Source organism: Molothrus aeneus, chromosome 10 (genome assembly GCF_037042795.1).
Source record: "Molothrus aeneus isolate 106 chromosome 10, BPBGC_Maene_1.0, whole genome shotgun sequence".
NCBI lineage: Eukaryota > Metazoa > Chordata > Aves > Passeriformes > Icteridae > Molothrus > Molothrus aeneus.
This window is the reverse complement of record NC_089655.1, coordinates 21408176-21424703: the sequence shown is the minus strand read 5'-3', so window position 1 is coordinate 21424703 and position 16528 is coordinate 21408176. Positions and strand designations below refer to the sequence as shown.

At 48.8% G+C, this 16528-nt stretch overlaps 1 protein-coding gene across 5 annotated transcripts in view; it reads right to left on the bottom strand.

Moving 5' to 3' along the window:
* The window catches only part of TNIK (TRAF2 and NCK interacting kinase), a 150982-nt gene that overhangs the window by 23865 nt on the left and 110589 nt on the right, over positions 1 to 16528 (bottom strand). For 2 of the 5 annotated variants that reach the window (XM_066556229.1, XM_066556230.1), the window contains exons 13-19: positions 14670 to 14780; positions 14136 to 14222; positions 12670 to 12870; positions 8237 to 8401; positions 6358 to 6597; positions 4021 to 4127; positions 952 to 1115 (exon numbers count right to left, since the gene is read on the bottom strand). In XM_066556229.1, the coding sequence (XP_066412326.1) occupies positions 952 to 1115; positions 4021 to 4127; positions 6358 to 6597; positions 8237 to 8401; positions 12670 to 12870; positions 14136 to 14222; positions 14670 to 14780 (1075 nt within the window). The remainder of the gene's footprint in view (positions 1 to 951; positions 1116 to 4020; positions 4128 to 6357; positions 6598 to 8236; positions 8402 to 12669; positions 12871 to 14135; positions 14223 to 14669; positions 14781 to 16528) is intronic. The other 3 variants (XM_066556231.1, XM_066556232.1, XM_066556233.1) reach the window with 2 other exon arrangements.

The following is a 16528-nucleotide window of genomic DNA, read 5'->3' as shown; positions in this document are numbered from 1 at the left end:
AGCCTCCACCAACAGCCCTCTCACAGAGTTACTGCTCCTTTTCTACCAAAGAAACAAATTTACTTTGCAGAAGAGCAGGGCATGTGATAAATGAAAAGCTCTGCAGCATCTGACATCGCTAGGACAATATTTGTCACAGGACTCCTCATTAGTAAAAACAAAACCAAACCCGAAATGACAATGGGTTACAAACTCCTCTTATTGAGTACCTAGAGGACTGATGGTTTCAACAACAGACACCATCATCTTATGGCCAAGTCATAAAATATTCAAGGCATGGAGGCAGCATTTGTCTTAAAGCTCTTCAGCCCTGGGGAATGGAAGTGTGGGGCTGTGCCAGAATGCAGATGAGTGGGTGTATGGGCTGTGGCAACTCCACTACCCCACTGCCATCAAACAGGGGAATGGAATATCTTTAAGAGGGGCTCTAGGGTGAGAGGGAACAATTTGGCTACACACATAAATCTCATGTCAGCACGGCTGCCTGGTGAAAGTATTTGAGAGAAACCTTATAGGTTATGTCAGTCCTCTGATCCCATCTCAGGCACAAAGATGAAGCCCCCCAAAAAATATATATATCAATTAAAAGTGAAACACACTCCTAAGGAAAGCACATCAGAAGAGGTGCACCTGGGTGGATAAAGACACGAAGCACACTGGCTGTTTTCTTTGTTTACCCTAAAGCATAACTGCCATCTCTTTTTGCCAGAGCTACTTGGCAGTGAGATGCTGTGGCCATCTTCTATCAGCCTCCAGGGAAATGGAGCTGTTGGCAACTCTGTTTGCAAGGAGGCCAGCAGGTCACAAAAGCACATCAGAAATGATGGATCCTTTGATTTTTTTTTTTTTTATTTTTAAAAACAAGCATGAGATCACAGGCCTCTTGCCCTTGCTGCTTGCCAGGAAGGCTCCCAAAGTGTGCCTGGTGCTGAGGGACGTTCCCAAGCTCACCTCTGACTCTGTTGCGCTCGCTGGAGCCAGCCTGGGAGCCAGGCTGGGATCCACCCTGGGAGCTGGGCTGGGAGCTGGGAGTGCTGGAGCTGGAGGAGCTGCCACTGCTGGTCCTCTGCAAGGGGCTCTCCACGATGGTCTCTGTCCTCCTCAGGTCTGGGTTGCTGCAGGAGGACAGAACAGAGGGGCACCATCAGCCAGGGTCACACCCACCCACCCCCAGGGCTGCAGACCCTGCCCTGCCCACACTGACAGGGGCGGCTGCAAAGGCCCCCAGAGCCTCCTCTGGACAGGGAAGAGACAGGGCTGAGGTCACCAATTTTGGGTGCACTATGACCACAACCAAAAAAAAAAAAAAAAAAATCCTGGAGGAGCTTTCTGCTCTTATTTTGTAAAATTTGGCAACCATTAAAAGATTCCTTGCTCTCGATCCCCTGTCTGTAGATTTGAAAAGCTGAAGTTACCTAATTAGCCACAAAAATTCTTCATAAAAGCAGGAATTTGTGATGTGCTGTTGGACAAGTATTTCAGCAAAGCAAGGATCTCAAATTTGCAGCAAGGCTGCAGATCTCTTGTACCACTTAATTCATAGTCCCCAAATTTTCATGGCTTCACTTCAAACTTGCATCAGATACCCACTTTTCCTCCTTGATTTCTCTCACCCTTGCGAATACAGATAAATCTAGAATAAAAAGTGCCTTTGATACACAAGGAGTGACTAATATCTCTCTGGGTATCAGATGCCTTTAGGAAATTAATTCTTATTTGGCATTGAAATGACATCAGAAGAGATGTTCATGCAGAGTTAGGCAATTTGGCTTTATACAATGTTTCTGGAAGCGATCTTATTCAAAGGCCTCTTTAAAATGTATAGTAAATATTCCCTCATTTGTCACAACAGGGTGACAAATAAAAGAAGGGGTATTTTTGTAATATTTGCATTTATGCATGGGGAGAATCAAGAACCAATAGGAGAAATGGGGAAAAAGGAAAAATATTACATTACTGTGAGAGAAATAAAGTATGAAATAATTTCAATGAAAACTAAAGTTTAATGGACATGTGGTAGCATCCTAATAATTTCCAATTTTCATCAAACTGAAGGCTTTCAGCTCATGCTCTACGGCTGAAATCCTTAGCTAAATTAACTAATGAAGCATATTTGAAAACTCTAGCAACTGATGTATTTACCTGCACTGAGAAGCAGTGGGACAGTGAGGGTGCAGGAAACACTGGGCAACCTTGAACTTGAATCCCAGCTTTCCATTATCCTTTTTACTTTCAATCCCATCACTTACAAAGATTACGCAGTCCAAAACCCCTCTGCATTTTAAACTGTCCTTCAAGCAACAGCTAATTAAAATAGCAACATTTTCAAGAATTCAAAATGTTTCGGCCTTTGGCAAAGAAGAACAACAAACCATGATATGCTTTTTCTCTAATTAAAAAAAAAAGAAAAGAACAATAAAAAATCTCTTCCTCCTACTGCTGTCCCTGGCAGCGACTTGGGGCTGCTGCCTGTGAGTTTGCTGAAGCACAGAGGGGGCACTGAGCTGGAAAGGGAGGTGCATGCTCACACTGGTGACAGCACACACCATGAACATCCCCACAGTCACTTTTTGACCTCACCCTCTGAGGACAAGGCAGGAGGAAGCAGCCAAGGAGCTCCCTCACGCAAGGCTAATTGGAGCTCCAGTTTCTCCCAGGATCTGCCTGTCTGAGGTCTGTTCTGTGAATCACAGACAAGCTCTCGCATGACTAAGCTGTGTTTTTAACATCCAGCTCTGAGCAGAGCCTGTCAGCTTCCCTGCTCGTTTTAAACATGCCCAGGGACAGCTGTGACACGGCAGAGATGGGACCACAGCAGTGGCACAGCACCTTCCCAGGGGCTCACTGCTGTGCCACAGCTGGATCGGGCTGAGATGAAGGCCCAGTCCTAGGAAGCTGAAAGGAATTTAATCCTTGATCTACATCTAGAGAAGATCTCAGCAAGCTGTATGGGTGTCTGTCCTGCAGCACATTCCTCAGTCATTATCTGTGAAAAACCACTCTGATGCACAAGAAATGTATGGAATGTACCACTGAGACCTCCCCACTGGCTTATAGGGATCCACTGATATGCAGGAGGTGAGAACCAGGACCTAATACCATGAAGGGGAGCACCCAAGTCCTGTTTGCTTCCACAGCAGCAGTTGCAGCATCCACCTCCAAACCCTGCAATGCTCAGGAATTCATTCAGCCAAGGGAGCAAAGCCTCCAGGGATGCTCCAAGCCTTGTCAGTACAAATCACTAATGGATGCAAAAATTCATGCCAAACACAAGAGAAGCCTTGCAGATGCTGTGGTGTTCAATCAGCTAAAGCAGGGCTGGAGCCCAGCCCCTGTCTGTGCTGCCAGCTGGGCGATGCCAGGCAGTGCGGCAGTGGCACACCAGGGTCACTCCTGCCCTGTGGAAACCCAGGGCACTGGGAATATTTCCCTGTCTGCTCTGGGGTGCCCTGACCCCCAGGGCAGCACTGACTTTGACCCTCATTCATGGAGAAAGGTTCCCAGACTTCAAGATAGACTGGAATCCACTAAAGTGTGGAACAGATTATAGAGACTAGTGCATGTGTGTCACTTGGTGAGAAATTGAGGGTTTGTGATTTTTAGTATGTTGTGGATGGCAGCAAGATGGAGGGCACAAGGTGTCATCCTGGGTTTCTTCTTCATGCTGCTTCTTCCTTCTTCTCCATGGGTTTGGGTGGCATTTTGTAATTGGACAGAAAAGTCCCCATTGCAGCTCTTTGGGATCAGTTATTGGGTTAAAAGGGAAAATAATCCAGGTGTCAGCTCTTAATTGGACAGTTTAGTCTTAAAATACCTTGTACCAAGAGATTGTTGGCCATTTTGTGCCTTCTAATGAAAAGCTGCCAAACTCACAGTAGTGAGGCTGTGTTACTGATAAGAAATAATAAACACTTGAGTCTGAACATGAAACACTGTCTCAAGCAACTTCAATCCAGTGACTGGAACCTCCACACTGCCTGTCCCCTGCATGTCCTCACCTTGTCCCCTGCATGCCCTCACCTTGCCCTGATGGGCTGGGAGCCCAGCCGTGGCCCCAGGGCGCTGCCATTGCCCGGGGAGTTCTTCCTTGCCAGGGCAGGGGATATGGAAGTGGTTCGTTGAGGCACCTGGAAAAGAATGGAGACATCTGCAGTCACCCACCTGAGCCATCACAGATCACCTTCCAGCTCTGCCTTAAGGCTGATTTACAACTGACTTCCCAGTGAGAGAAAGGCAGTATTTAGGGCAATTATAAAAGACAAGGCTCTCAGCTTTTAGAAGGAATCACTGGAGTGTGAGGCAGCAGCAAGCAGCAAAGGTGCTCTCAGGGATGCTCCTGGCACAGGAGCCCCCAGAGCAGCCTGGCTACCACCAAAAAGAGCACTTACATCTAGAAGAAATGTATGCACATATACACACACAAATAATAATATATATAATTTAAATCTAACAAAACCCACAAAGGACTTTTTAAGGTAAAATTCAGACTGAAGTGCATTTCAACAGCCACAACAGAGGTTTTCTATCTAGCTCAGATATGACACATGCCAGCAGACAGAAGGTGTTGACTGGTGGACAAACAAGAGGGTTGACAGTGGGAAGATCCAGACTGACCCACCTAACACTGGGATTAAACACTGTGACCTTCACTGAGCTTCAGATGCCACTGCCAAAACCTTGCTGCTGGCAGGAGGGCTCAGCACAAGCACCCAAAGCCAGCCACAGGCTAGAGGGGCAGTGACAGGTAACCCTGGAACTCTGCCCCATCCCATGGGAGCTCAGGCATCACTGCATGGTCACAGGTGCAGTGGCCTCATCCCCCAGCACCTCAGTGATGTGGAGAGGCAAGACAATACTCACCTGGTTCAACACCTTGCACCAGGTAACAGAAAGGCCAAGGGCTTGTCAGGATTAGCAAGAAAAAGGATTAGGCTTGGCTTTTTTAAAGAACAAACACACAGTTCCATTAGGCAAGGTAAGTGAAGATTTAGAGAGCTTGGACTGCAGCATCACCAGCTGCAGCTCGTCCCAGTACAAAGCAGTCTCCCCTCCAGGTAGGGTACTCTGCAGTCAGGACTTGGGGAGTTTTCCACCTTCCTCTGAAGCATCCAGCCACAAGCACTGGCAGAAACAAGACCCTGGACCACGGAGACAGCCAGTCCTGCTTCTTGGGGCAGGTCTTTCTCTCCTGCCTCCAAACACCTCAAACCCACCTCAGGCAGCCAAGTGTGCAGTCAGGCTCCTCAGGGGTGGTACTGCCAACACACCAGCCCTAAATGTGATCTGGTGGGATCCCTTCCAGAGTCCATTTTCCCTCAGCCAAGGGGGAAAATACTGCAGAGTGTTGGAGAACAGCTTTTCTCCCAGCAGCCATGGTCTCACCACGCAGGGCATCGCTGCGGCTGAGTGTCCTTCTCAAAGGACTCATGGCAAAAGCCAACATTAAATTGCAGGGCTTTTTCTTAATTAGGTTAAAACCAGGCAGCCACCCTCCTGCACTATGGAGGAGCCAAGCACAGAGACAGTTCCAGGAGCTGTTGGCTTGCTGTTGCCTTCAGCAGAGCACTGATGGCTCCTCTTGCTTGGTGACAGCAGAAATAGGAGCATTATTAACACCCATGACACCACCACAGATTCCCTGCACAGGGAGGCTTACCTGGTGACTGCCACTTTGCTCTTCAAAAGGCAAGTCACTGACTTTGTAAATACATAGAAAAATTGCCTCTCAATCAGGGACAAATACTGCCTCCCTGTCACTAATCAATTTATAATCATTTCTCCTCTGTAAAAATCCTCCTGGCTGAGCACTGATTCACTGTAAGGGCAACTTTAATGGCCAAGTTATAATTCTTCCCAAGTGAAGGTGTATAAACAACACAATCGAAATACTGGTCCAGAAGAATCCTAATTAAAGAGGTACTGCCAGACACTGCCAAAATGTCAATGAATGTATAAAGCTGCTGGAGCCCTTACAAGTCTTCCATCAATATTGATTGCAACTGGAGGCACGGTACTGGACTAAAAAGGACCCGTCTTATTGAGTATGACAAATTTTATGTTCCTATAATTCTATTTAAGCAGAGGGTTGTTTTTTATCCAAGGGAAAAAAGAGATTAATTTGTTTTGGCCTCTGTCTGAGCTCTAGAACTTTCTTTGCTGGAGGGCAGTGCTGTTTTGCAGCTATTTTGCAGCCAAGAGCAGCTCCCAGCACGTCCTGCAAACCCTGCCTGAGGAAATGCAGCCCCTGGGTGGGTCAGCCCCTGCTGCAGAGCCTTGGGGTGGGCTCAGTCCTGCCCACTCTGCTTTGCCAGAGGGACTCAGCTCTGAGGTGCTGAAAGTGAGGAGTGGTTGTGTTACCTTTGGTGGAATGTCTTCCTCCTGCCGTAACCAAGAACTTCGGTCAAACTTTTCAATGCGAGGGGGCAGAGGAGGGTTTTCTGAGGTGGGGTCCGAGTTCTGCCTTGGCATCTCAGTGCGGTGAGAGGTCACCGTCAGAGCCTCCTGAAACCCAGCCAGTCCCTTTGCAGGCTGTTCATGCAGTGACTGAGACCCAGACAAGGAGCTTCCTTGGGATTTCACAGTGACCAGATGTGGAATCTAAGCACCAAGTCAAAACAGAACTATCAGTCAAAATGGAGGGTAAAAAAAAAAAGGAATTAAAAAAATTTTAAAATTTGATTTAAGAAAAAAAGATTTTGATTAGTACTTTGGATGCACTGAAAAGCCCCCTTGGTCTGAGATCAGCACTGCCTTGGTTTCAGGAACTTCTGACTTACATCACTTCAAGGCAAGATCTGTTAAAAATCACACTCCCGCACACGCCGTGCCCGCCCCAGGCTCTGCTGCTGCTGGCCCAAAGTCCAGCTCCTACACCTGCACCTCTGTGGTTGTACTAATGAGGTTTGGCATGGATTTTCCATGTTAAAAATGAAAAAAAACAAAAAGAAGGAAACGATAATAAATAATAATTGATTAAAAAAATCATCAGGAATTCTGAGGCATAGATGGCTAAAAAAATATCTTGAGGCATGAGCTTCTATAGGTCTCGGTGGGTCCCCAGGATTAGCCCTACAGGTTGCAAGTTTAAGGAATACTGACATCTGTTCTGGAAAATCTGAAAAAATCACAAGGTTACAGTTTGTGAAATCAGAGCTTCTTCCCAGGACTCTGTGAAGCTGCATTCCTTTGATACAACAGGATTGTGACTTTTATTGGAAATTTCTACATACAGATCTCTGTATGTGTCCATGTCTCACGGGTACAAGAGTATGCACACACACACTGACATGGGGCTCTGGGCTTCAAGCAACTCTTTCACAAGTATCTTATTGCCAAACAAAAGTCTCTATAGCTGCTGATGGTATAGGACACCAAGAAGGTCACTGAAAATTATTTGGTCAGTCAGAGGGATGACAGTGAAGTGGGGTTTTGCCCACTTTCCCAATGCATACAAAAAAAGTATGTTTAGGGCTTTCCTGCACAGTTTTGTTTAAAGCTGGCTCTGTTCTGGAGGTGCCACATGTGGCTGGCACTTAGTTGGCACATATTCCATAGAAAGCCCAGGTGAACCTGGAGCAAAGGCTTTGTACTTCCCTCTGAAATCCCTGCTGGAGTCTGTGGATCTGTGGGAGGAATTCCAGAGGCTGGACCAGAGCCACCACTGACACCCCTACAGCTTTTGGTGGCAGAGTTCTTGCAGACCTCATGGCTGGGAGAAACTTCTAAAATAACAATGCCCCTCCTCTGTGACAGTCATGGTGATCTATGCCCTCTCCAGATGTGTTTGTGACTGATGTCAACTCAATGGAAAACCAAAACAAAACCTTGAATCAAAGCAGTAAAGAAAGCAAAACCTCTTTCTGATGATCCTCAGCATCAAAGCATCCCGGGTCTTTTGTACCAGGCTCTGTGGTTTTAGCCCTTTACATAAACCAGATCCAAAGAGGATCAGAGCAACAGCTGCACTGGACCAGAGGAGCAGTTCCTCCTGGTCCTCCAGCTTGTTTCTAGCAGTAACCAGTACATGATGCTTCAAAGGAAGGTATAAACCAGCGTGATGTTGCTAACACATGGAGGTGACAAGAGGAACACACTCATGCATGTAGATGCTGCTCTTACTCATGAACATGCTTAAGGCTGAGAATCCAGGGAGCCAGTTGCTATTTCCCTTCCATCCATCATTCCTTGTTTCCTTACCAGCACCCCCAGCACCCTGGCAAGGGGGGAGCACCATTACCTGCGGGTCCACGGGCCGGAGCAGGGGCGGGGTCCGGGCTGGCTGCACGCCGCTGATGCTGAAGGACTCGGAGCGAGGAGGCAGGTTGGGGTCAGAAATCCTGTTGGCCACCTTGTGGGGCATGGCCGGCGAGCTCTGCCGGTTGAGCCGCGAGCGCTCCTCCACCTGCGCGACACCGGGACAGTCAGAGCCCCCAGAACCCATTCCCATGGAATCCAAGGTAGGCAAAAACATACAGGGAGCTCTTTTCTCCTTAGGTGTATCATATCTATTGCTTGATCAAGGTGGTGATCAGTCACAGGTTGGACTTTATGATCTTGGAGGTGTTTCCCAACCTAAGTGATTATGTGATCGCGGAATCCAAGTTTTCCATCAAACTTGGGTCAAAACTTGGATTATCAAATGCAATAAATGAATTTTAAAGGTATGAAAAGGACTGCTTGAATTTATATGCTTAATTAGTTTCTGAATATGAAATGGAAAAAATAAAGAAACTACAAAGAAAACATAAAGAAAAGGCAGCAAGCCTCAGAGAGATGTTCCTAGGAGATGACTCCCGACAAGCTCTTGCTTCTTCTCAAATGGATCTTTGAGCAAGGGGACCATTTTCCTTTGCTGTTATAAACACCACAACAGGTAGTCTTGTTTGATCTGAATAAAAGAATAAACATGGCAGCCAGAAAAATGTTGGCTTTGATCTGAATTTACTGAGTCTGGCACCTTGTCATGTATGGGAGGGGAAAAACCTCTTTTACTGAGAGAGAACATCAACCCAAAGCCCACTGCTTTCAGCTACCCTTGATGGGAACACGGTGGTTTCAGCTCACCCGGCCGTGCCATCCTGCAGTTAGGCTGTGCATTGATATTCAGGCAGCATATGCTATGCAGAATTTTTGATACCTCGAGATCTGATGTGTATTTTATTTATGTGTCATTAAAGTGTTAAATGCCCCTAGCATGTCTCGATTCCACCAGGGATGATGCCACAGTAAAAGGCAATCTTTACAACAGGTTTGCTCAGAAAGAACCACAGCTCTTCTTTAAATAAATACTCATGAAACAAAAGAATTATTATATGAATAAAAATGAATCCTTTTCAGAGACTGAGCATGAGACAGAGTTAAGTCTAGGTAAGAAATTTGTGTTATGGACTATTTCTTGAGTTTAAGTATCCTGGGCTACTGCTGTGTCCTAGAAGGTCACCACAACTTCCCCAGGCCCACCAGCAAGCAGAGGCCAAGCAAAGCTCTGCTCAGCAGTGCCCAAGGAAGGGGACACAGGGATGAGAAGGGCAGCAGGGTGGGAAGGAGAACTGCCTCTGCAAAGGGAGCAGCAGCCTGAGTGCTGGGTCACGGCTGCTCCAGTCCCTCTCCTCCTCAGCCAAGCCCTGGCAGTGACAGCGACAGGCGGAGACGGAGCCGCCGCGCGCCAGCTGCTCCCGGCACAACGCCAGGCCCCGAGGTGCAGCTGATGGTGGAGGATCTCCAAGCTGGTGTGCAGGAGAAGGCAGGAGAGGGATCAAATGGGGATGTCTGGGTACTGGGAAGGTGCTTGATTTCCCACTGCCAGTATCTCCTCACTTGCACCTTGTGGGACCAGCACAGCAGAAGATGCTCTTGGGACTGTCCAGCTGTGCTTGGTGGGGCCCTGCTGATTCCACTGTTAGGCAGAAAGCGGGGAAAGACAGCAAAACCCTTCAGGAGTTCATTATTGCTCAAGTACAGACCATCTCTAATTGAACTCAAGGTTCCCCAAACAGGAAACATCCTTAGCAGTGTCTGCAGTCCCAGCAGAAGGCTGCTAATGTTTTAATACATCACTTCAAAGTGAGAGCAGGATGAAAGCCACGGGGACTGAAGGAGGGGCTGATTGTGGGTATTGGCTGCTGCAGAGAACAGAACAGCTCGTGATGCACAGCTGAGCCCTGAGTTCTCTTGAGGAAGCTCTGAACACTGGGAAAGCACCACAGGGGCCAGCCACCACATGGAAGATGTGGAAACTTGTCCCCTCCTTTCTGCACAATGATGTGTGGTATATTCCTGCCCAAACCCATCCTTCAGCTGACCAAGCTTTTCCTGGCTATCTGCAACACCTTGTTCAGCAAATACTGATCCATAACAAAAAAGTCAGTAACATAGGGAGCTGCTAATTACAGGACCACAGCTCAGAGTGCTAATGCCACACCCCTGGCTGGATCACCAGAGGGTCCCAACATGATCTCCAAAAAGGCCCAAATAGTCCATAATTATAAGAGATGTGCCTGGAAAAACAGGACAGGTCTGGGACAGCATCCAAGCTACATCCCAAGTTAGCTTCCAGTGGATAACCCTGGGTAACAAGAAGATGAGTAGAAGGGGCAGCAGAAGGGAGTGTGCATCCATGCGTTTTGGCAGGACTATCTGCTCAGACTGTTTCGTTCAGCATCAAGAGAAATCCTTGTCTGTGCTCTGGGGAAGCTGTGAGAGATGCAGCACAGGCTGGTTCCTCACCCAGAGCTTTGTCATCACCAATAGGCCAGTCCCTTAACCAGGGGATGCAGGGGCATAACCACAAGGTGAGTGACCACGGCCTCACACTGATGCTTTATCCCATTCCTGCAGGGTCTTGGGGTCACCCTGTGAAAACCAGTGAGGTGGGAAAATGTGTGCATAAAGGAGAGGTGGGAAAAGCAAAGACAGGCACAGCATGAGGAGGGCTCAGCTGTGGTGATCAAGCTCCTACGAGAGAAGACTTGAGACCAAAAAAGCATAAAAACAAGGACGGTATGGGATATAATGCAAAATCCACAGGAAATATCCAAATAAGCTTTGCACAGCCTCCAGAAACTGTAGGCTGAGCACCAGACTTGTCTTTTCATTGTTCCCACAGGAAAACAAAGTCTCAATATTTCTGTTAAATTAGCATGCATGGGCTGGGTATGGAAATTGCTAAACTGTAACAAAATCCATGGTGGGCTCATTAAGTATCAGCACAAATCTATCTGTGGAGCCAGCAAAGGTGGGCCTTCAATATATGCAGCAAAGTACCTGAATTGTGTTAAAAGTAGGACTAAACAGAAGATAAAACAGGATGGAGGCAAGAGGAGTCATTCTGGGAGATTCCCAAGGGTGCTTTGCTGAGACAGTACATCAAACTACTGCTCCCAACAGCAGAAAGATGCCACAGCTTGGAGCATTTAATTAGAAACCAGACAGACTGACACAGGTAAGGAATAAATGGTTTGGAGAGCTAATTGGTGGAAGCTGGAGAAGTTCCCCAGCAACAGGAAACCTCATCTTCCCTATGATTTTGGCAAAGGGGAAGAGGCCATGTTCTGCTGCTCTTATTAACATTGTGCAGTTCCCAATGTCCTGCTTCCAGGGACAGCATCAAAAAGATGCCAGCCCCATGAAACAGAAGAAATTTTGTGTTTGAAAGGGAAAGCTAAATCCAGCACTCTTCTCCTTCACCTCAGAGAAAAAAATAATATTCCTTTTTTACATATCTTTGCTAAAGTTTTGCAGAAAGTGCCAGAAGTACTTAAGCAATGTTCTAGAGGGTTTACTTAAAACCAGGCAATAAAAGACAGAGTTTATTCCCTTTTCCCTGCCCACTACCTACTCTCAGCACCCCAGCAGATGGACAAGAGTGACCCAGTTCTGCAGAAAGCTGCAGAGGCACCACCCAGGTGCCTCTCTCATCAGAGGCAGCTCAGCACATCTGGAACACCTCATCTGCAATCCCACTTATCAAACCTCTTCTCTCACTGAAAGGGTTGGAGAATGATGATGCAACTTTAGAAAAATTAATAGCAAGAGCAGGCACCAGTCTTACTGGAGTCACCACAAAGAGATTAAGGAAAAAGAATTTGCACATGGTCCTGAATCTGCACTGCAGACAATGCACGTCTTAATCTTTTCAAGACTATTCAGACTAGCAATAATTAATATTCAAGATCTCACAACTATTACAATCCCCTCTTTTTGCCTGAGAGAAAAAAATCAGGAAAGAGCAACCCCAAGGGATACAGCCCTGAGCCTGGGGAAAAGCTGTCCAACCCCTGCAGAATTAGGGCTCAGCAAAGAACCTCACAACCATCACCCTCTGCATTCACCCCTGACCCCTGCAGACTTGTGGACATGCCAGGAAGGAGAATGAGGAGATGATCTTCAAGGTTCCATTCCAACCCCTTAATTGTATGATTCTATGTCCACAAGCCCCCAGACAGGCTGAACCCCTCCAGGAGGGATTCACTCTCCTTCTCACATGCCCTCATGGAAAAACCTCCCCTGTTTGTACAAACCCAGACACACTGCACAGAGCTGGGAGTGTTCCCAGCACAGCTGATGGCATCTCCTGGATCCCCACCCTGTGCAGCACGACCTGCTGGGTGTATTTCAGACCCAGCCCTGCAGATGCACACGAGCACCACCATCCTCCCTGCTCTCCCTTACCTCCTTGGCCCACGCTGGCTTCTCGCTGGCATTTATCCCTTCTTTGTAATGGTACAGGGGTTTCTTCTCTGCTGGCCTCTGGTCCTGCCTCTGCTGCTGCTGCTGCTGCTGCAGGGACACCAGGTAGTCCCTCTCCTGCTGGAGCTGCCTCTGCAGCCTCTCCGCCTGCCGCTGCTCCTCCAGCTGCTTGCGCTTGTACTCCTGCCCAGGAGAAAACACAGTCACAAGGTGCCCAGCCAGCCTGCAACCTGCAGATTTATCTGTTTGGGTCAACAATGGGGCCTGAGCATCTGAAAGGCTGTTTTCTGGCAGAGCTCACTGATTTGGAGGACGCTGGGGGCTGAGCTGTAAAGCATCCCCAAGGAGAGACAGCAGAGCCAGCAAATTCAGAGTTGTGACTCTGCCAGTGATGCTTTGCCCTGTTTGGGAGGAATGGGGGATGTGAGTGCTGCCTTGTCAGGGAAACCCTGCAAGACCCACTGAGGGCTGATGTTTGCTTAGGAGTTACCACTGACTTTGCCCAAGTTTTTCTGGATAGAGAAAAGAAGGATCAATTCAATGAGGAGCCAAACATCACCTGGTCAAGATGGGGCTCAGAGTCACCTGGTCTAGTGGAAGGTGTCCCTGCCCATGGCAGGGGGTTGGAAAGAGACAGTCTTTAATGTCCCTTCCAAGCCAAACCATTTCATGATTTTATGGTCAGACTAAACTCAACTGAAGCCAACTCCTCTGCAGGACCAATTAATTGATCCCGAGAAGAGCCAGACTGCAAAGCCAACTGTGTGATCTTTCTGAATCCCTACAGCTCTATGAGTTTAAAGGAGTAAATAATTTTGAGAAGTCCTTTTAAAAGGTAATGGTTTGTGTGACGGATTTTGTTTTTCCTAAATAAAATAGCAAGACAAAAAAAACCCAAACAAACAACCCTGTAGATTAAAAGAAAATGCAGTAAGAGTAACAGCTACCAGCAGTAAAAAGGATAACTCAAACCCAAATTAAATAAAAAAGAGGACATCAAGAATGCAAACAGCACACAAGGGAATAGACAGCGTTCCTGCGAGGAAATTGAAACAAAAGCCTTCACTCAGAACACGAAGAACAACATGGCAGGGTGGGTTTGATGGATGCAGGCATACCACAGCTCAAACACACCCCAACATGCTGCAAACAGCCTCCAAAACTTCAGCAGCAACCAGGGCTGCTCCTCTCAGGAGGACACACATGCACACACGCCAATGCTGCAGAGGGACGCGATGAGAGCCGTGCACCATGAGGGGAGCCAGCCCCGAGCAGAACGGGGCATCCAGGCATGCTGCAGCCATGGAATAGGACAGGAGGCTCCAGGTAGGGTGGTGACAGCTGTGTCCCCCATGTCTGGGCATGCCAGGAGGCACTGGGGGGACACGGATGCATGCGGACACGACACGGGCAGGAAGCGGCAAGCGTGGCCGTGGCCTCCCATTTACCAGAAGTAGCGCCTGCTCCTGCAACAACTGCTGCTGCAGGATCTCTAACTGCCTCTGCTCCTCCTCTAACTGTCGCCTGATGTACTCCTGGAGGCATGGGCAGCAAGGATCAAAGGAAAAAGAGAGAGAAGGTAAAAGAACTGGTATTTCCAGAGAGGAAGGAGAATGAGGTGGGCGCCCACATCCGCCCCGCCCAAGTGATCTCATCAATCAGCCCTGGCACCCTCCAGCCCTGCCCAAAGAGCCCAGGGTGTCCACCACTCTACAAGAATGGAAACTGCTGGGGAATGGCAAACATTACCCAAGAATAACAAAAAAACTTGACCCCAAGAACAAGCGGGCGTGGAAAACCTGCACCAAGCGCCTTCACATCTGCGGGCCAGCGAGTGGATCCACACAGAAATAAACAACAGCAGTGAAAGCGACACACGCAGCGTTAACAATTAAGCAATTTGGTCTCAAGTGGTAAAAACCGAGTGTTTACAGGAAGATCTCTGATGAGAGGCAGAGGAAGGCGTGCTCCCAGCCCGGTACCTGCTCGTGCTCCGCGCGCCGCCGCTCCTCCTCCCGCCGCATCTGCTCCTCGTAGTGCCGGCGCTGCTCCCGCTCCTGCTGCTTCCGCAGCTCCTTCTCCCGCCTCTGTTGCTGTGGGGGGCAGGAGGAACTGGTCAGCATCCCCATCCCTCTCCCCAGGAGCTCAAAGTCCTTTTTCTCATCGTTTTTGGGGTGTTGCCTTGCCCACAGACCCAGAGGGCTCCCGCCCATCCAAGCAGATCATTGGGTGGTAGAGGGACTCCTTGATGCCACTCCATCCTCACACACTCTGGTGCTTGGCACTGGCTGTGGAGAACCCACAGCATCCTCCTGGCCAGAACCAGATCATTTCTTCTCCCACCTGCAGATGAAGCCATGGGGGCAGTGCATGGTCCCCATGCCCCAGCACGGCCAGCCAGGGGGTTAATGAGGCCTTGGACACCTGGGAGCTACATGAGCCCATTGCCTACAGGTAACACATCTCAGCCCCAAACCCACCCATGAGGATGAGGGACAGAGCCAGGGGACTTACTGCCTACTGAGAGGGAAATGCATCCCTCTTTATGTTTGCTGAGACCAGAAACCAACAGGAAAGACTCAAAATCCAAGGGTTTTTCCTTTTTGAAGCACCAAATGAGCTGGGACTTCCCTTGCTATTCTCAGGTCCTGCCTGCCCCACTCCCTCCTGGGTGCATCCCTGCATGCTCCACTCTGTAGCACCTTTGCTGACAGAGACTGTTGGGGTGATGACAACCCACAGCCTGCTGTGAGTCACCCTGGGTGCACCTGCAGTCCCCACATGCCCGCTTTTAACCCAGCCTAACTCCTCCAGCTGCCTGAACCATGCTGGGAGCAGGGGCTGGCAGCAAAGTGCTGCAGTGCTGCACAGGCTGCTGGCCAGGGCAGCCCCTCACTGCAGCACCACATGCAGCACCACATGCAGCATCGGCAGAGGGCACTCAAATGCCGGGATTGGCTCTGGAGCTGCCTGCCCTGACTCCATCATCCCCATCATCCCCTCGGTGCAGCCTCACGCCAGCGGGAAGGCACCCGCTGAAGCAGAAACCTGGCCCTTCCTTCTCCTCTTTTTTCCTCTCCCTTGCCGAGCACAGTGGCTGAGCAGTGCATGGGAATGCTGGCACTGGAGAAGCTGGCACTGCCATGCCTTCACTAAACCCTGGGGAGGGCTGGAGCCAGCAGCTGAAGAGCTGGCTGAGCATTCCAGAGACCAAGATGCCTCCGTGTGAAACTGCTGCTCTGCAGGAACCTGCACTGCACAGACTGATTTAAAATAGATACCTATAGAGATACTGTATTTTCCTCCATATTCTGTGGAGATACACATCCAAAGATATCTTTACAGATGGATATCCATGGAGATAAATCTATCTACAGATGTTGTGACAAACATTTAAAGACCCCAACATTTCCATCAGGAGCCAGAGCCTGTCCTGCTGCTGCCTCCTCACCCACAGGTAACATCCACATGGACTCCAATGATTTCCTTGAGCTGCAGCACAGCTTTAGTGCCACCTATAGCGATATTTATCAGAGCTGCTCCACTTGCCTCAGGCAAGGAAAATCTGTCTCCAACCTGAAATAACCTGCCAGCTGCAGACAGCGGCGTACCGGGCACAGTCACTGGCACTGCCCACGTGGGCAGGGGATGCATGTGCTGCTCTGTGTGCACTCCTGTCCTCACTGGCAACAGGGCAATGTGGGCCTGGGTGCAGCTTTTGGGACTTTGCACTAGAAACTGCAGAGGGTTCACCACCAGGACACAAGCACTCTGCAGCATCCTGGTGATATAGTGGATTTCTTGGCTTTGCCAGTGCTCCCTGACCTCCTGAGGTGATGGT